The sequence below is a fragment of the Hippocampus bargibanti genome, linkage group LG13 (assembly GCF_051943395.1).
Source record: "Hippocampus bargibanti isolate YZ-2025 linkage group LG13, ASM5194339v1, whole genome shotgun sequence".
Classification (NCBI taxonomy): Eukaryota; Metazoa; Chordata; class Actinopteri; order Syngnathiformes; family Syngnathidae; genus Hippocampus; species Hippocampus bargibanti.
The window spans coordinates 14,398,557-14,420,174 of NC_142746.1; the positions used below are offsets into that span (position 1 = coordinate 14,398,557).

Genomic DNA, 21,618 nt, shown 5'->3' on the forward strand with positions numbered 1-21,618 from the left:
TGATTAGATATTTTACTTTTACATGTCATGACATTTGTAATACAAGATAAGAAACCATTTATTTGTCACACAACGAGCATGCACATTTTAACAATTTAACTCATTGACTGCACTCTTTTTTTTGATGAAAGAAGAGAGTCTAAGTTTCCTCAATATTCTGCAACTTCAGTGAAAATGACAAAAACCCTGGCACTTGAGTGGATACATTTTTGTACGTCTGGCAGTGAATTAGTTAATATTGAGTGTAGGGTGTTGAAGTAGCGGAGAAAAGATCCAAAAAGAGCCCATCAGGGGGTTTTCCAAACCATAGAAATGCCAACCACAGGAACTCAGGAAATATCGAATGAGATGATCCTGCAGGCTTCGCTACAACGCGGCCACACCATTACTCACTCTGATGACAGTTTAATGGATGGCTTTAATAGTCACAAATGCAGACCTGGCACGGTTGGCATGCTTGCTTGGAGCAGTCTTGAGTTTTGATGGAGCTGGAGGGATGTGCACTGGAGGGCTGTGGCTTTTGGGGAAGTGGAGCAGACCACATCGTTCCTCAATGGCAACAGATGCAGTGAGCACTAAATTCCATTTTTATTTTTTACATTAATGAAACAGTTTGAGGATGGGTGGGACGGTGTAAGAGTAGGTAGTATAACCGCCTCATCTTTGACACAAATTCCCAAAACATGCATGATAGGTCCATTGGAGACTTAAAGGACAACTGACATCACTTTTTTGTTTCCTTACTGACATCAGAAAAACGTTTCATAGCATCTAAAATAGCCAAAACGATATTTTTAGTCAAATGCAAAACACCAATAAAAATGACTGAAAGTGTCCAAAATCTGCAAAACAATGAACCCGGAAGTGGTCAGTTTCAGAAGGTCCCGCCCCCTTCTTTGTGGTGTCACCCCAAGACGTCTTACCTCGCTCGAGAATCAAAACAATGGCTTCAAATTCGGAGAATATGCTTTCTTGTTACTCATCCAGTTATGAATATGATTCAAATAGTTCTGAAGAGGAAAGCACACATTTTTGCAATCGATTAAATAATTTATTCCGTGCCATGTTTAGGCAATGGGAGGGGGGGGGGGGTGTATCACCAAAAAAGAGGCAGAAAATGGTGACAAAGCTCCGTGTATGGAATTAATCAGCCCGTTTCCACAGGCTGATTAATTCCTTACACGGAGCTTTGTCGCCCTCTTCTGCCTCTTTTTGGTGCAAAACAAAGTTTTCAGACCGAACAAGTACAGCAAGATGCATTGACGTGATGGAAGAACTGCTACAATGTGTCCTTTTTTCGGTGAGGGGCGTTCCTTCAGCGACGTAGGGTGAGGACTCGTCACCAACTCAAAAACAAGACTTCCGGAATATTCAGCGAGAGTCTTAAAATGGAAAATATAGCTATATGTTGTGGAATCTTTGTAAAATACACTCAGTAGAAGTCATTTGAAGCCATTTGACAAATTATGGACACAACTTGTCCGGAGACATCGGTCGTACTGTTGGCGTGAGTAGCATTTGTCTAAATGCGGCTGGCGACAATTTCAGGTTGAAGGCTGACACTTCACCCAAAGACTATTTTCATTCTGAGAACATGCACTGATCACGAATTATTTTTTTATTCTCATCAAAATGAGCAACACTTGTTTTGCAGCAGCATTTATGAACAATCATAAATATTCTCCCACCCTGTTTGAAAAACAAAAGTTAAGGCAAAAAAACCCTCTATTGTTGTGATTTTTTTCACCGATAAATGGAATTTCATTAAAAGGTAATTACCAACCCGGATATGGTGCCACGCTAAATTTGCCAGCCAAAGTCATTATTCACTTCATTTCTTATTATTTGCTTCATGAAAGGATCAATCCACAATTGGCAAAAGTTTTAGCAGCAATCCTCATTCTCAAATATTTTGATGATTTTGACAGCGTAGATTTTCTCAAGAATTTAAATTGGTCTGCGATGTACAGACTTTTCTTTGTGCAACCACCCGGTTAGAATCTTTCATAATATTGGCAACATGTTCTAATAAATGCTTAATTGATGCCTTCTTCCTTATTTAATGACTCACTGAATGGATCCATCAGATGAGTTTCTACAATCTGACTTCTGGACTCTCTCTTAATCTCTCGCTCTCTCAGTCTCTCACTCGCGCTCACTCTCTCTCTGAACTCAGCAAGGCATCCATCATACTGTGCAACTAAATGACAGTGTGTCGAACAGCCCTTGGAATGTGTAATCTCGCACCCATCCACACATGCTGACTCTTTCTGTCAAATATCCGCATGCATCCAACAGAGCGTGCAGTAACGACACATCCATCTTCCAGTTGATACAAAAAGTGAGTTACACTATCTGGTAGAGTACGTCTGCCTCACAGTGCACAGGTGATCAATTCCACTTCTGGCCTTGTGTGGCTGTTGCATGTTCTCCGTATGGGGTTTCTCCCACATTTCTAAAATTGATTTCTCTTATGTCATATTGAAAGACCAGTTAGTTATTAGGTATTTCCAATAGTGTCCTGATAAAAGAACATATGTTTTAAAGAATTCAGAGCTTCTGAAAAGTCCTGTCACGATCAAACCCCTAACAGGCTAAGAGTGGTTTCATGATGCTAACTTGCGACTCTTTCTGCCTGATTTTAATAGGCTGCCAGAGAAAAGAAGTTGAATGGAAAGGGATTGGAACCCAAAATCAGTCATTTGCAAGGCAATGAAATTGTTTGGTCTTCATTGGATGGCTTTAACATATTTATGATCGAGCTGGTCCTCTTCGAGTGTTGTCATAGCGGTGGTGTGTGTGATCCATCCTATTTAAGTTGTGAACTTTTCGTGAACCTGATGAAAAGTCTTTCAAAGTGTGCTTGTCACTGGAAGCTGAAAAACAACATTTCTCATTTTACAAGGGATTGGGTTGACAGTGCAATCTCCTGCTGAGACAATGATGCAGCGAGCAACAGTGAAATTCACGATTTGGCTGGAAAATAAAAGACATTAATAAACAGAAATGATTGTATCTCCATACACTGGACTTGTATGTACAGTATATACATATGTCACTATATCATTCAAATTCAGCATATACTCTCTGCCACTATTGAAGTTGGTACCCTCAATTGTCACTTGTCCATCTGCAAAGAAAATGTATGAGCTCGTGATATGACTATTAAAAATAAATAAATAAAATCAACATCTTACACATGATGGCCCTTTTGTCTGAACCACCCATTTTAAAATGTGTGAGTCTGTTAATTTGACAAATGATTCGCCCACCTAAGGTTGGAAAGTGGTTCGCTTTCTTGGACAACACAATGGTAATGGCTCATCAAACATGCTTTTTCCCCCTGAAAAGTGATAGTGTTAGGTTGAAAGAATTCTGCCTAAAAGCAGCGATATTTATAATGTGACAGAGTGCCTAAAAAAGACTCCAACAAAATGCTGTTGTAAAAATTTGACTGTCATGACCAAAGCATTGTGACTTCAACAATAGGTTACAATTAATATACAGTCAAATATTAAACATACCCTTATTGTAACCACTGCTTATTAAATCACATAAAGGATTCTTGTCTTCCGTAATGTCCACATTTTTGTTAAAGCTCTAACGTTGGATGACTTTGAAGTGAAAGAAAAAATGACCTAGAGGTGGGCATGTAATCAAGCGTAATGATGCATTCTAGTCAGCAATATTTAAGATTTTACTTCAAATTATACATTAAAGACAATAACAGAATAAAGACAATTAAAGTCAAGGACTTTACACTAGTGCTGACTGCCAAGTTTGTTTTAGAGTCACAGTGTTATGATTTGATGTTGACAGGCAGTGTGCTCCACTGGGTGCAAGCTAATTTAAAAATCAGGCATAGAGCAGCAGATGCCAGATTAGTGTCAGACTGAAGTGACTGATGAGGAGTCTCCTGTCCGCAGTATATCGTAGACTTCCGAGAGTCCTGCACGTTGCACCGTTTAAATATACAACAACAGTTTTGCTTCTAAATTATCAGTTTTGTTAATGGTTGTTGAAATGACAGTTTATTGGCATTGAACCCATATGCATAGCAGTGTCTGAAACTCATGACAAAAAGTGGACACCCGGGCAAACAACTTTGGAAAGTTTCCGACCCGGCCATGAAGTTGCCTGCGCCTTTTTTCACAACTTAAAACACAAAAAGACGTCTAATCGCCAAAAAAAAACCATTGTTGTGAAGTATAAAGGTTTTTTTTTTTAATCAAGGAAGTGCCTACCACAAATGCCCTCTTGTCTAATTTATGGTAAATAACCCTTGCTGAAGATTTTGCCCCAGTTGTGGTTTGTTGTCATGGTGCACAATGCAATGTTCAATTGCCAAACGAACGTTTTTTGGCAATTTGCATACACGGCACCAGCAGCCAATCAGAAGCCTGTTTCGGACTACACCCTGACTGAAAAGTGTACTTGAGAGTTTTGAAAGCTGCTGAGAAAGAGAAGTCCGCGTGGCTTGTAGCGTTTTGTTTGTGGCTTTTGCGTTCGTGAATAAAACAAACTTTTGATTTGAAAAAAATCGATTCTATTTTCTTAAAGAAGTTGTCGGCCATCCGGGCCGAGACGTTTTGAAAATTGTACGCCCAATGTAAAAGTTGTACGCCCCGGGCCACCGGGCAGACGCTATTTCAGACACTGTGCATAGCAGCATTTCCATATCTTCTTTCCATATCGATATTGCCAGCTTTCTCTGCACTGCAACCGCAAAGGCAATGTGAGAGAGGTCACCGATTGTACAAGTTGATCATCAATACAAATTCCACCTACTAGAACAGTGCGGAATGAAATCAATGTTGTCAAAAAGTATACGACACTTTTATATAAGTCTGAGGGTGTTCAAGATCTGTTGCTAATGACTCAAAACAACACCCGACCAAAGTTCAAGCCCCAATCTATGTATGGCCTTGGTTGGGAGCACATTTTCACTCTGTTCTAGTATTTTTTTTTTTATCCTCTCTTGTCTGGAAAAAGACTAAAGGCGCTAGCTTTTATTCCTATTCCCATTTGGTGTCATGACTCAAGGGCAAGGAGGTGCCAGCAGCTTGCAGGGCTTTGATTGACTCAAGACCACGGAACACACTCAAAGACACAGAAGAAGCGACAGAACAACGACCTTCAAATAGCTGGTTTTTACCGCCTGCAGAAACGTGGCGGTTTCGTGGCACATGAACAGTAGAGTGTTAATGGTGAAAGTTGCATTTCCTTTCAGCATGCTATACCAAAAAGTGGAGTATGGCAGTTACTAGAAATTTTGTAGCAGTCAGCCTCAGGTATATGTAAGAGGGATAATTGCCACAAATGTCAAATAACCGTCCTCAAACATCATTGGCCTTGTGAAGTAGGTGGATTAGTAAATATAGAAATGACACTGATTTTACATAATCCTATTTTAGAATGCAGAATGTTTGCGGCAGGCTCTAAGTCCAGCTGTGTGCTGAGTGATGATTCTTGTTGATGAGATTTTGCCTGATGTATGACTCTAGTCAACTCGCTCATTAAAGTCCAGTTTGTTTCAATGGTAACATTTTTCCCCGAAAATGTCCATCATTTGACAGACAGTTTGTCATATTTTGCAAGAGTCTTTTCTGTCATATTTTGCAAGAGTCTATGCTTCAACTCCTCACTGGTGTAAAGTAAATACATTTATATACAGTGGGGACTCGGTTTACGAACACCTTGCCGTACGAATTTTTCGGTTTACGAACGTTAAATTTATGAAAATTAAACCTTGGAGTACGCACTACCTTTCGGGATACACATGGAGCGCCGCCCCACCATGGCTGGCGAAATAATCTTCGGCGGAAGAACACCAAAGCACACGACCGAACAGCGCCCCAGCCGGCCTACCTTTCCACACCCCCTTTCCCTGAGTGCACACGTCGATCCTCTTCACGGATTTTTTACAGATACTTTTGCTGTTATGGGACCAAAAAAGACTCCACCACAGGCTTGTGTTCAGCCGAAGAAGCCAATCAAAATTACAGCCAAGGAGAAGAAGGAGATCATTGAGAAACACGAACGAGGTGTGCATTTGTCTGATTTAACATCCCAGTACCAATATGCTAAGCTGCGTGTGTTGCTAAAGGTGTTTCCGTGCTGTCAAAGCAACGGTCTGGGGCAATAGAAGAGGTTGAAAAACTTCTGTTAATTTGGATTAACGAAAAGCAGTGAGCCGGCGACAGTGTGAATAAAGCAATTACAGTAAAGTCTCGTTATATCGATACGCAAGGGAATCCGAAAAAATATCGATATAACCGGGACTATCGATATATCCGATCCTGTGGGGGGGGGGGGGGGGGGGGGCGTAAATGCGGCATCTTTGTTATGGCATGTAATTTCATCATTGGGTTCATGGATTGCGTATCTAACATGTTTTTTGTACAGTAGTGAAGTGAAAAATAAAGTTGTGCATAAAATAAAAACGTCTTTACACTTTTAATGACTATTTCCTTTCAAAAATGCAACCAACCAATGCTAAATCGTCAAGTTCTATTCACACGAAGCCACGAACGCCAGCATGTACAATCATATAAAAAACAGTGATTGTTGTAAACAATAAAGATATCTGGATGCAACACAATTAAATACTGTACATGGATGAAAAACCAAAACTGCAACGTTTACATAACTTACGTGACGTTCGAGAGTGGCTGAATAGAATGCCGGCGCGCAGCTGTGACGTTACAACAGCTTTTTGACTGACTCAAGAAACACAAAAAGTGATGTTGGTTGCCCTTTAATGCACAGTATGGAATGTACAGTCATTTTCAAAATCATGACGCTTCAGCAGACAACACAACAAACATTGTTGCAAAAAACGCTTGCATTCATGTAACAGTACATGTACATAACACTGCAATTAGTATGTATGTAAGCTATTTAAAAAAGTCATCAATCTTCTTCTGCTTCCCATTTTTATATTTTAATATGAACACTTCCATCTTGTTTAACGTTTCTAAAAAACCGGATGCATTTTCTACGGATTCAAAGAAAGATCGCGTGTCCGCAACCCCTTGCAACGCTTTTGTCGAAGTTGCAAAAGGTGTGCATTCAGTCGCTACTTCTTCATCGTCATCAGCATCATCATCATCACGGGAATCTACTGTGGCATACTTGGCTTTGACCTCCGCTGCGATATCCGCATCTGATGAGCTTGGGAATGTCGCAATGTCTTTGTCGACTGCGACATACGATGCAATGTCGGCGACTTTTAGCTTTTCAGCCAACACTGCAAGAGGAATGTTGTCGTCATCCTCTTCGTTAGCTGCAGATGTTTCCTCACTGCACCCTGGATTTTCAAATTTGCAGTGACGGAAGCAGTTCTTGATGGTGTTTTCGGACACCGTGCTCCACGCTTTGGAAATTGCTCTGATGGCATCCAAAACAGTCCATTGTTGACGACACACGAGCAGCCGTCTGATACACACGAGCTGCCGTCTGAAAATGGCGTCTGCTTGGGAGAGCTGCTCACGTAACAAGACACGTGACCAAGTTGACCAATGGCGCGACGGATATATCGATGTAAACAACAAAAATGGCCGGCGGGGGATGAAAAGGAGCACCGTAATAACCGGATTATCGTAACAACCGGGTATCGTACTAAACGGTACTAATTATACATAAAAAGACTAGAAATGTGCAAGGGAAATGAAAATAATATCGTAATAAGCGGTACTATCGTTATAACCGATATCGATATAACGAGACTTTACTGTATATCCGAGAAAGCACGGCTAGTTCACTCTGATATCGTCATGCGGCAACCTGGAAGTTTGCCGTTTATTGATACAAGGGATCATTCCTCGAAATGGTGAAAGAAGAAGGCTATGTTCCTCAGCGAATATTTAAGACAGATGAGACCGGCCTTTTTTGGAAAAAGATCCCGAACTGGACTTTCATAACACAGGAAGAGAAGTCTGAACCCCATTCCATCACAAAGGTAAATAAAACGACTTTATTTTACAGTACAGTTAATTTCTTTAATTACAGTCCTTATGGAATGTGACTCCTTTCAAACTGCAATTCTCTCCAATCTGCCACTCCATTCCATCAAGCCATCAACGACCACCACAAAGGTAAATAAAATGACTTCTTCTTTCATTACAATACAATTGCACATATATTATACATAGAATAATGTATATTGTTTGTAGTTTTAAGGCTTATTTAGTTGAAAAATATATTTTATGGAGACCTGGGAACGGATTATTCTTATTTTAATGGTTTCATATGGGAAATTAATTTTTGGGATACACACTTTTCACCTTACACACGCTGTCTCTGAACCAATTAAGTGTATAAGCCAAGGTCCCACTGTAATTGGTTGCCTGCACTTTTGCAAAAGTACCAATGGGATGAGTACCAAATTGTTATCAATTCTCACGCACCATGCCCCCTGCACATCAACACACACACATATATATATATATATATATATATATATACCTGTCTATAAAAATCTATAAACACACACACACACACACACACACACACACGCACGCACACACACACACACACACACACACACACACACACACACACACACACACACACACACACACACACACACGCTACACACCACACCGTCACAATTCTTCCTTCATTTTTTAAAGGAATTAACAGTGAATTGCTGGTATGAAGAAGGCAAGAGATGAGAATGACCCCCCCAACCAGTGCCCTTATTTGTTGTGTGATCCGGAGCTTGTGGTAGTGAACAGAATTTGAGGTCTCTCACTGATAGGGTTCACAGTAAAAAAAGACCAACCTCCAGTCAACTTCAATTACGGCCTCATGTAGTTATCCCAGAGGTGCTGTATAGGGCCTTAAAGGGTGAATCAATGAGTTGACAAATTGCTGTGGACAGCAACCCCGTTTTACTTGTTACGCTGTTGTAGCATGCCTGACTGCTGTTCACCTATTTATATTGGTGTGGCTTATTTTCTGCTAGTGGTTTTAATAGCTTGTTATATGTCTAAACTAGTTTTTTTTAAAAGCTCAACAACATCCATTCACATGCACACTATCTTTCAGATGTTGAGGAGTTCCTTGTTTCTACTCGTCATTGAAATCCTTTTTTCCCCATCTCGGCATTGTGTGATTCTTGATTTGTAGACACACGCAACATTTGTGTGACTCTTTACAAGTCAAGTTTACAAGTGTTCCATTAATCTACCATGCATGTTTTTAAAATGTGGGAGGAAATTGTCATACTAGTAGAAAATCCCCACAGGGGTGGATATGCAAATTCCACACAGGAGGACCAGTGCTGGATTTGAAGCCTACACCTCTGCGACGTCCTAACTCCCGATAGTTGCCTACTGTGCCACCTAGGATATGTAGCATCATAGCACAATAATGTAATTAACTTCCTGAGTTACAAAAACTGGGAACATGGATGTGTTGAGACTGCGTGCATGTATTGTACAAAAATATCTGACTGAAAGAGTCAGCATGAGTGGATGGGTAGAAGATTACACATTCCAATTGCACTTATTTACTCCCACAGTATGATGGATGAAGTTATAAAAATAATTTTGATTTATTTGGCAATGAATATTCAGCAAAATACTGAAACAGTGAAATATTTTCCGACTTCACTTCAGCAAACAATGATCATGACCAGTTAGTGCCGACTTACGCTTGTGTGTTTTGTAGGTACTATATGGTCCTTGCTATGAATAGGAATAAAATGCAAATAGGGCTAACTGTATTCGGTCAGCTCATATTTACATTCAGAAAGGTAATGGTGTTGGGATAAAAGTGGTTCTTGAGTGTGTTTGTTTTGGCAATGACACACCTGGAGTACTTTCTGCAAGGAAGCAGGTTAAACAGATGATAACCTAAGTGTAAACTTTCACGAACAATGTTTCTGTTAAAACAGCAAGAGGTGTTCTGAGAGGGCAGCCGTTGGCCGATATGCTTTTGTTGAGATTATTTTTCCCCTTGTAAACTAGGATTGCAGGAGAGGATGGAAAGACCATTTGGTATAGGATACAGGGTATTCATTATTTTCTTTTTGTTCCATCAGTCATTTTAATGTAGTAGCTCATATAATCTGCACTGTCAATCTGGCTGATGGCATTGAGTCTCTGCAAAAAGCGTCGTGTTGTCATATTTGATGTAGAGACAGCAACCATTTTCCCACTGCTCAGTATTCGTGAAGAAAGGTATATCCAGTTCACCCGATGACGCATTCGCTTTTTGGAATGGGGATTACAATTGCAGTTTCACCTCCGTTTTATAGGCACCATGGATAAATGAGTAGAGTGGGTGTCTTGTAACAGGGGGCCTGTCGCTTTGACTCCTTTGGTTCACTTGAGACCTCTCGGTGTCCCCGAGGAAAATGCTGAACACTCAGTGGTTCCTTTTGTTGTCACTAAATGTTGGTAACTGGGGGGATATATATATATATATATATATATATAAATAACCAAATGAAACCAAGAGTAGAGTACACAATAAAAAAATCATATTTTATTAATGTAAATGTTAAATATAAAAGTATTTCCACTCACACTGGAATTTCAAGTCACTAAATACAATACCACACTCGCCTATGGTCCTGGGCCGTGGTAGGTATCTATTGAAAATTTATGTTGATTATTAATCAGACCACACTGATATTTTTTCTCTTTTTTTTCCCTCTCCGAAAGCGTTCCAACAGGCACCCACGCAGGAACGTTATTAATTCACCACATTTTCTCTTTGTCTCTGCAGGGAAAGAAGAGTATGTTGCAACCTTCAAAGGATCTGAGTTCTTCTGTTACGACTTGTCCTTGAACCCGATTCAAAGCAGCAGCGATGAAATCACATTGTCATTCAAAACCCTCCAGAGGAATGGACTGATGCTGCACACCGGCAAATCGGCCGACTACGTCAACCTGGCATTGAAAAATGGGGCCGTGTCTCTTGTCATTAATTTGGGGTCTGGAGCCTTTGAAGCTCTGGTGGAGCCAGTCAATGGGAAATTTAATGACAATGATTGGCATGATGTCAAAGTAACAAGGAATCTACGTCAGGTAACAGTACTGTGGATGAACAAGATACCTACATGATATGCAACATTCACTTAAATCATGACCATCATACAGTTTCGTACGGTGTAATCCTCGGATGCCGAAATTAGACTGCTGAATCAAAACTTTGCCTTTGTCAGGTGGAGATATAAAGCCGAAAACAACAATTTGAAAGCGTGAAGACGAAAATTGCTTTTAATTTTTAACTTATGTTACGTTATGGGTTCCAGCTTTATCATGTCATGTTTGAATGACATTAGCAAATTTCCCCATTGTGGGACAATTACAGGCTTTCTGATTCTGATTAACCTCAAAATATGACGTCATTGTTATTATAAGGATTTCCGAACTTTAATGTTGAATAATTTATTGAATTGGGTGAGAAAGCAGATGAGTGGAAGAAACAACAATTTTTTTATATAAAGTATACTGTAAACCGATGAAAAGTTTTCTTCAGCCGTCATCTGTACTTCTTTGAAGGTGTCGGATGTTTCGCTTCTTATCCAAGATGCTTCTTCAGCGAACTAAAGTCTTACTGGTAGTTTCAGCCCTATACAGAAGCAATACGTCCGACACCTTCAAAGCAGTACAGATGACGGCTGAAGAAACCTTTTCATCGATGGACCACTCCTGTACGACTGAGAGCTTACACAGACGTATACTGTAAATGTTTTTCATTCACTTAATACAAAGAAATGATATACAGTGGTACCTTGAGTTATTTGTGACCAAACACATTATTCAAATGAGTGGTCGTTATTAGGCTTGTGAAAAGTTTGTTTGTGAGCTGCCCTTTTGAATCAAATGCGTTGGAGTAGGGACACATGCACGATAGGGGCCCCACAGGAGCAGACTTTATTGCTAATTTCGCTGATACCTTAAATGGTATGAAAATCAATAACATTTACAACATATTCTTTTCTTGCAGATAGTGTTTTTTAGGTGTTCAATTACCTGACATGAATCTGTTGTAAATTAGCTATCAGGTAGCCAGAATGAATTTAACACAACTATTCCGCGAAATCAAACTTAAAGGACAACCGACGTCCCCGGAAAAGTTGTGTCCATAATTTGTAAAATGACTTCTACTGAGCGTATTTTACAAAGATTCCGCCGCATATCGCTATATTTTACATTTTAAGACTCTCGCTGAATATTCCGGAAGTCTCGTTTTTGAGTTGATGACAAGTCCTCACCCTACGTCACTGAAGGAACGCCCCTCAGTGAGAAAGGACATACCTTGCATCACCTCAATGCATTTTGCAATACTTTGTTTGGTCTGAAAACTTCGTGTTGTTTGATTGGATTGGATTTGTCTTTATTAGTCTCACAGTGGAGAAATTTACATTGATCCATATTGATAGCGAAATTAGAAGGAAAACACATACATAATGCGATGGTGAATCCTTGTGTGTGGCACCGAGCATCTATTTGATATTCACTGACAAAAATTGTGAGGAATTAATCAGCCCGTTTCCACTGAACTTTCCACAGAGCTTTGTCGCCCTCTTCTGCCTCTTTTCGGTGCTACATTCCCCCCCTCCAAGATGACACAGATTCGGTGCTACATTTCCCCCATCAGAATGACACGGAATAAATTATTTAATCGATTGCAAACATGTATGCTTTCCTCTTCAGAACTATTTGAATCATATTCATAACTAGATGAATAACAAGAAAGCATATTCTCCGAATCTGAAGCCATTGTTTTGATTCTCGAGCGAGGCAAGACGTCTTGCCATGACACCACGAACATGGGGTCGGGACCTTCTGAAACTGGCCACTTCCGGTTTCAAATTGAAGTACTTTTTAGACACTTTAAGTAATTTTGATTTTTTTTTTTGCATTTGAATAAAAATATCATACTGCGTGTTTTGGGTATTTTAGATGCTATAAAACGTTTTTCTGATGTCAGTTAGGAAACAAAAAAGTGACATCGGTTGTTCTTTAAGTATGAGAACTTATTAGGAACATAGTTTTGTTACAAAAGATTGGAATGTTAGTGTGTCAGATATTTCCTAAATGATTTGCAGGTACTTTGTACAAAGGTCGCATTTGTTCTCCTATATTAGGCACATTTATTTGTCATAGAGATGTTGTCATGCAGTCAATGTGAATGATGAACTTTATACTAGATGGCTGATGTCCGCGTACTTCTCTGCAAACCCTTCATCAGGTAGAAGAACATAATCAGAGTACCATAACAATTCCCTAACTGTCTTTTTCAATTTAATACGTTGCCTCTGAAATGTTTGGATTGGTCTTTTTGCCTTCCTCTGCAGTGAAATGGTTCTACCAAGTAAATTGAAGTCAAATACAGAGAGGAGGTCCAGTTGTGTGTGACTCTAGGGGAAGCTTGTGGACAATGTCCACAAAACACACTCTTGGGACACAAGCTAAGCACATGTAACCACCAATAACAATTGACAAAGACATTATCAGAAATGTCAACTAATGTCAACATGTAGAACTTCATTGACTAAGATCTTACACCTAGTCGACAAATATATGTTTTTGTATTTATTTTTAAATAACGTAGGTCTAGGTCTGCTTTTTTCTTGTGAACATTATTTTGCCCTACTACCTCTCTGTGACTAACATGCTTCAAAACAAACTAACATCATCCATGGAATGTGTCATTCTACTAACCACGATGGTTTTTGCCCTTTTAACAATGTACTAACAGTATTGACCATCATATATGATTTGAGTAACAATCGTTATTCTGTTCACAGTTTTTAATTTCCTTTCTCCCCCCTTTTCCACAAAGCACTCAGGCATTGGACACGCTATGGTAAACAAACTACATTGTTCGGTAGATATCATACTAATTGTTCCTCAGTTTGGGTTTGCCGTGTATTTTCTTTTTCCCGCTTTTCTTTTGTACTTTAGTCATTTACAAAAACAGGCAATTAGCGGTTGGTACTCTTCTGCTTACTTTTCAGATTTATTATACGTTTTTTGATTTGTTTATTTTCTCCCTCATTTGTATCTTCCTAATCGTTTTTGCTTTGTACTTGTTTCCTGTCCAATTTTGCTTGAGACACTCATTTATAAACCTCAATTCGAATATATTTTATATTAGGATCCCTTCGCCATCTGGCTGACCTTCCTTTGGCTCTTCACTCATTTGGCATGGCTTTCATTTTTACTACATTTTTCAACACATGCCATTTGTCAACTTGAATGTGACAGTTGAGCTGTGGTTGTCTTCTGCATTCTCATGCCTTATTGTGGTTTGGCAGTGTCCATAAGTTTTTGCATGCATCTAATGCAACTAGCAAGTGTTTCCGCTGTCCGTGACCCAGTCACTTTCTTTTTGTATGAAAATGATCAAAAAGACAAGAGTGACTGATGTGCATGCTTATTTTTTTGTCTTTGCCCATTCTTCAAACACTAATTTTGCCTTACATCGCATGTACTCCAACACTATCATCTGACTTCTTTTTAGAGCAGTTCGTTCAGTGGACTAATATTTGAGTTAAACAAGCGCAGTTAACATTCTACTAACACCATTTTTGTGTCTGCTAAATAATTTTAAGTTGCATTCGAGGCTATACTAACAATGTATCCTTAACAGTTCACTAACTCTTTAAAACAGCACTCCTTTTGGGGGCATGCGGTCCCCCAAATAATCATTTGGACAAAATAACAGTACAAGAAAAAAGACATGAACAGACATGAAAATGGGTTTCTGGAAAATAAGTTGAGGAAAACTCATCTCTGACGGGAAGGAATAAAGGTAACGTAGGCTGAGTATAGTATTTCTTCTCGCTGTGCTTTGTTGTCTAGGTAACAATATCTGTTGATGGAATTCTGACGACCACGGGATATACGCAAGAGGACTACACCATGCTTGGCTCCGATGACTTTTTCTATGTGGGAGGGAGTCCGAGCACAGCGGACCTGCCTGGGTCTCCAGTGAGCAACAACTTCATGGGCTGCCTCAAAGAGGTAAATACCACTTTGCGCTGTGATTTGAAGCTATCGAGGAGTCAGAGTAACACTTAAGAACTCCATAAACTCTCAACTTCCTTTCATAACTTTGTTGCTGTGAAATGTAAATTTCTCCACTGTGAGACAAAAAAAGGTAAATCAAATCCAAACCATACTTCCATATTGTGAGGACTTTTTCTTGTACTCACATTCATACACATATGCCCATACAAGCACATGCACAAAAGCTTTATTTTGCTTCAACAAGCTCACAGTGAAGATACATATTTCTCAATGTCCTCCATACTCAAGAGGCGCGGAGGGATCCATATGAAATGATCTGTCTCCATATCTCAAATCAATAGTCTCAAACTTTGGTCTTGAAGTGTACAGTGATTTTAAACTTGACTGACAAATTTGGTGCCGTTGTTAAATGCAGCTTCTTATATCTTGTGCAGCTAGTGAAAGTACAATTTTTTTCTCATGAGCACTTTGAGACAGTAATTCATGCCTTTGTCACATCTCAGCTCGTTCACTGTAATTCACTTTACTTTGGAATAAGCCAATTCTCCTGAAAGCATATCCAGCTGGTCCAGAATGCTGCTGCTCACCTCTTGACTTGTACTCATTCAGCTCATATCTCCTATACTAATACAAGAATGCTATAAAAGACATATTGGCTTATTTGGTGTGTGTAGTAGTTACAATAATCATATCAGCAGCACAATACTCCATACACAGTAAAATACGTATAGCTCAGCTAGTAAAATATGTTTTCTACATGGTTAGTATTTGTTTCCCTAGCCTCATCAAAACACGCGAGTCACATTCACCTTGCCAAATGTGTTTAAATTCCCAAATGAGGCCTATTTAGAATAACCCCAGTCATCTTTGATCGAAAAATCTTTCCCTAAAATTAGCTAGTAAATGTCTCATTGTAAAATGCATTATTGGATGGTACAAAGGAATCCTGTCATTACTGCTACTCTTACTCAAGCGATGCTGTCATTATGCAGATTGGATAATAATGTGGTTATTGCTGTGTCTAATTTGTTTAAGCCCCATTACAGCAGCACTTTTCTTTCGGCAAAGTTGTCCTCATAGTGCCCCCTCTTGACACAGTGTAGCCGTTATTTGTCTCGCTGAGACGTCATCAACAGATTGCTGATTTTCATTCAGGGCATGTGTTAGCTTCTGCCATCTTACCTGTTAATGAAATGACTCGCGCCACTTATCTGCAAAACAAAATGACATAATGCAATGGTTAAGTGAGTAAGCAGTGGATATTTCTTTATGGTCGTGTATCGTAGTTCATATAAATTACAGTACTCTAAATAGACTTAATTGTAACGGAAAAAATGGTTTTCTGTGTTGTGTAATCTTTTAGGGTCAACCATGGGGTGAACTGAATTTGACCTTCCCTAAACGTTTTAAAGCTCACATCCAGCTAATCAGGGCTGCAGAGCATTTTTAACAACTTGGATACCCTGTGACAAGAAGCTGAAAGGGAAACTTCACGAAACATGTTTGATAAAGCCATTTCAGAGAATGTCCTATTTTATGCTATCGTGCGATGCTTCCAGTTTCTCTGTTACAGCATTCTGACGGTACACTGTGACACTCTAGGATTAGTGGCAAATGCCCCTCTGAGAACATCTCTTTTGTCAACTTGTACAGGGCAGTAGTGTTGATCGATTGTTAGGTGTATTCTTGGTCTCATGATGCCAGAATGTGAAGAAGAAGTGATGACAACTGTTAAAAAACACGTAATTGCACAGTGGAACATATTAGTCGATTGATGGATTGAAGACTCCTTGTGAATTTTTTTTATCCCGCACCTTGTTGGAGCGAGGCAAGTTGTGTGCGGGATAGTCATGGACTTTTATGGTTGTCTTTCAAAATCAACAGTCCAGTTGTGATGGCTTCCGTTCCTGGACGAATGTGAATATTTCCGGGCAATCCTTCCAGGAGTGCACGTCTACGGCAGAGAAAGTTGGAAATGTGTCCTTCATTCTCAGGGGATTACTTGTCAAGGGAACACTTTAACGTGGATTTGAAAACTATTGTAATATCTTTTGTTACATCAGCCCTGGAACTTCTCTGACAGGAAAAGCAATCAGCCAGTGGGTTTAACTTTACTCCACAGAACATCCCTTAAATCTTGCTAAGGGGACTCGGTAACTCTCTGAAAAGAGTGCATAGTCCTGCAGACTTCTCACTTAGATTCCATGTAGGCAACATCAGATTGTTTTTTTTATGCGGAGCACAAAGAGGACGTAAACAAACAAAAAATAACTAAAACTGTCACACTGACCTGTCATTCGTAAACCCACAATGTATTCACAAAAATATACCTGTATTTAAAAAAATATATTCCATTGCCAATTTACATATTCTTTTTTTTTCCTCTTTCTCACCAGGTTGTGTATAAAAACAATGATGTAAGACTTGAGCTATCAAGGTTGGCCAAGCAAGGAGATCCCAAGATGAAGATACATGGTACAGTGGCCTTCAAATGTGAAAATGTGGCCACCTTGGACCCCATTACTTTTGAGACACCCGAGTCTTTCATTGTCCTCAACAAGTGGAATGCAAAAAAGACAGGCTCCATCTCATTTGACTTCCGTACCACGGAGCCAAACGGGCTCCTCCTGTTCAGCCACGGCAAGCCAAAGCAACAGCAGAAGGATTCTAAAAGTCCCCAGATCCTCAAAGTGGACTTCTTTGCCATTGAGATGCTGGATGGCCACTTGTATCTGCTGCTCGACATGGGCTCGGGGACTACAAAGACCAAGGCAGTCAACAAGAAGGTCAATGATGGCGAGTGGTACCACGTGGACTTCCAACGAGACGGAAGATCTGGTAAGACCACTTCAAATGGGCAACCCTTCAAGAAGCTATCCATTGACTTCAAAAACATTGGCAAAATAAAACGATTTAGAAAAAAGAAAAGCAAAGCAAGGTAAAGTCTCAGTAAAAGACCTATGAAACCTCCATTGGCTATGTTATTTTATTGTTTAAAGAAAAATGTTAAGTGGTATAAACTTTTATTTCTCAATGAATATATAACACAAATTGTGGTTGCAACAACATGCATGTCCCTTTGGTATTGCAGACTAAGCATGTGCATTATTTGCTCATAAAATGTGATTGTGGATGTTTATTTTGGGAATCCAATATACTGTATTGAATGTTTTTGTCTTTAAGAAGACTGTGTAAGTCTATTGTTGTGATTAAACTGCAGATCAGATCGCATGTTTTCAGCCTTTCATGCAAAATTCCAGATGGGGGTTCACTGTTTTTTTGCACGCTACAGTATAAATGACAGTATAGCACTTCCTTTGAAACAGTCAATCCCGACTTGGCTTTGCCGTTTTCTTCTCTAGGTCTTTGACCATCCTCCATGCGTCAGACTTCCAGTCAAGTTTGCCTCAATATCTTTTTGGCCCCTCTTGTGACACGTCGTCTGATTAGATGTTGGATTCACTTTTGATTTTATTATTGAGGCTGTAAATTAGATGGATGTACTCGTTGTTAGTTTTTACTCCCCATTTTAAAAGTTGCAATTGAGAAGTAATTGTAACCAAAAGCAAAACGTTTGGTTCATAGTAAAGCTACAATGTGCACAATTATTCATCACTTTGGGTTAGAATTCAGCATTTTCCCCCTCTCACACTTTCTCCACCTCTGCATAGCACTAAGTGTTATAAAGCCAAAGTCATGTTTTGAAATGAAATATTCTGACTGTTATTCATGGTGGGGCAAACAAAAGACATATTCTGTCTTAGGTGGTGCTCATTATCTGTCATGTCCTCACATACATGCTACGGAACATCTTGTTGATCCTTTGCGAATCACTGTTCTGTCTACCATGTCGAAGTTTCCATGGAAACAGGACGTGGTCTCTCCCAGGACCAAGATAGTTGATACACAGTGCCGAGCTGTGGAGTAATGCCATTTAAGAATAATGTATCTTGTTTTTTATATATTCTAGAGAGGAAAGTGGACTTTCCTGAAAATTCCTCGAGATACAAATGCGAGCATGTGGCCGATCACATATGTATATAAATATTTAACTAGTATAATGGAAGAGCTTGTGTTCTATTACATTACTTTAAGTATTCAAGAATGCCACATTGTAATTTGAATTCCAATTTTCAGTTCACATTTCAATTTAATATTTCATTAAATTAAAGCAGTATTTTATAACCCAGTAAACATTCACCAATCGAGCGGGAGTGATAAACCTGAAGCATATGGTGCAATTTGTGACTCGTCAAATGTTCTATTAATACTCAAGACTGCCTGAAAACTCAAGTGCACCACAAGAGCCCAACGTAATTACCCCGCAGCCGGGTCTTCCATGAGCAACACTTGAGCTGAATCCTTGACAAGAGTGGGTAATGATCTTGACTGCATTCAGGCTCTTCCTACAGGAAGCAGATCTGTGAATGGACTCCGGCGACATAATGTAACCTCAACACATTAGAGACGTTAAGTGACACTCATCTTGTAAGGGCTGCAGAGTGGTGTCGGTCACAGATATATGGACATTGCTCTGTTGTGGACCGCACTTCCTGCCTCAGTGTGTGCACCATTGCCACACACAGCCACACACACCCGTTATGAACATGACTACACGTGCATCCACACCGAGTGAGGCAACACATCTCTAGAGTGCTCTCCCTACCGAGAATCCAATCACATAGAGAGATTTGGCTGTATCGTCCTAACTGGATTGTAGTAATCCTCAGTTTAACACATTTTGGGGATATGTGAGTGGAGTTAGGAGGTATCATGCCAAGTTGCGGATTGGCGGCTGATGCAGAAGGTACAAGAGCCTTACTTTCTCGTTTAACAATAGGGTAAGGGTCAAACCTCTTGAAGCCTTTGAACTTTATGGAGCTTCATCATCATTATTCATGTATGGTCTGCATTGTTAGTTTGATGAAGTGTCATCGTTTATCCAGTGCTGACTTCATTGTTCATCTGCACTGTTCTTTTATTGTTCTCTCCTACTCCATGCTCTTTACATAGACATCTTTATCTCCATGTTCCCATCTTGTACTTGATCCATCTCCTCCTTTTTTATGCTCTACAACATTCACACACGCACATGCCTGAACCCTTTTGGCGACAAATGATGTCCCAAACATAGTCCTAAATTGTGCGTATGTGTTACGGTCCATGTGCTACTTGCCTAGTGATGGCACACATCCCCAAGGGATTCTCTAGTGCCTTTCGACAATGTAGCAAGTATATGTTTGCACACTTCCTTTGGAGGAGTGTAATAAGAAAGCAGAGCACAAGGAACCCATCTTTTAAATATGCGTACAACCTCTTGTCTCCCGCTTACATCAATTTAGAAGGACTACATCTGAACAGAAAGATAAGGGGGAAAAACATCCTTTTGACTTCTGTTTGATTACTCATGAAATACTAGTATTCACTCACATGTAGATGTAATGAATTGTAGAGTAGTCATCACTTGATGGTGTGAATGTAAAAAAAAAACACAATAGCTATGCCATGGGAATAGGCATTTGACAAAAACAACAATAATCTTCGTCATCATCATCCTAATAATAATAATCATCATAAACACAATTATTAGTAATAATGATTGACAACTGGTAAAATCTATGGTAAATTGATCCAATGTCACTTCACCTGATACATAGCATGCAAATGGGTCCTTTTGCGTTTTTTTTTTTTTTAACTGAATTAGTGTGCTCCATTTTCCTCTTTTTTTTTCAAGACATGATGAGTCAATAGTCAATTCAACACATTAGAACAATGTTCAATTCATGGATACGTTCTGACCATGCCATCTTGTGCTTGTCATACAGTTTTATGGAGCCAGGCACAAATGTGAAGGTGGACACTCCCATCACTAACCACATTGACCACCCAAATGTTGACTCTGAGTTAAGTACCTGCTTTAGGATGAGGGAAACTTTTTTCACCAATGAGTTTGATATAGTGTGCTCATAAACTGTGACCTGAAGGGAGCTGTTCTGGCTATGTAACGGGCAGCCCTTGCCAAGTGTGCGAAGCTTGGAAGTCACAACAGATGTGGCTAGAAAGAACAGGGACAGTCCACGGTGGCAAGGACGCATTGGAACAGATGTTTGGGGCCAAGACCCTCAAAACGGGCAACAACATGTTGGTGGGATGAGTTTAATACCACTTGCCCCCCAATGTTCTTTCAGTCATTGTAATTCGTGTGAAAAAGTGCTGACTCATCTTGAATAAAGACAAATATTTAATATGATCATCTCATGGCACGACTAGAAATTTAACATGATACTGAGCATATTTGTCACACATACAATAAATATGATACAGTATTCAGATATGTGCATGCTTTATGGTAAGTGTGCTAAAATGTAAAAGGCCCCATTTAGTGTTACGCGTGTCCATAAAATGCCATACAGTCCTGAAGAAAATTAATTTTGGCTTCAGGGCTTCCAAATCTCTCAACCCAACACAAACAGTTTAAGAAGAAAAGTAACTAAGCCGTGCTCCCATTTCACAAGAAACAGTGAAAACATTTGGCCAGAGGCAATAGACTATTAGCCTCTCATATCTTCATTTGCAAGCATCTGCCACTCAAAATGCAAATTATTATTTTATGGCTTTATTA

The 21,618-nt window shown here is 39.6% G+C and overlaps 1 protein-coding gene across 1 annotated transcript in view; it reads left to right on the forward strand.

Moving 5' to 3' along the window:
- LOC148889445 (neurexin-1a-like) overlaps positions 1-21,618 on the forward strand; it is a 191,114-nt gene that overhangs the window by 60,548 nt on the left and 108,948 nt on the right. The window contains exons 5-8 of the mRNA XM_089011586.1: positions 10,738-11,039; positions 13,807-13,830; positions 14,829-14,990; positions 17,393-17,834. Of these exons, the coding sequence (XP_088867712.1) occupies positions 10,738-11,039; positions 13,807-13,830; positions 14,829-14,990; positions 17,393-17,834 (930 nt within the window). The remainder of the gene's footprint in view (positions 1-10,737; positions 11,040-13,806; positions 13,831-14,828; positions 14,991-17,392; positions 17,835-21,618) is intronic.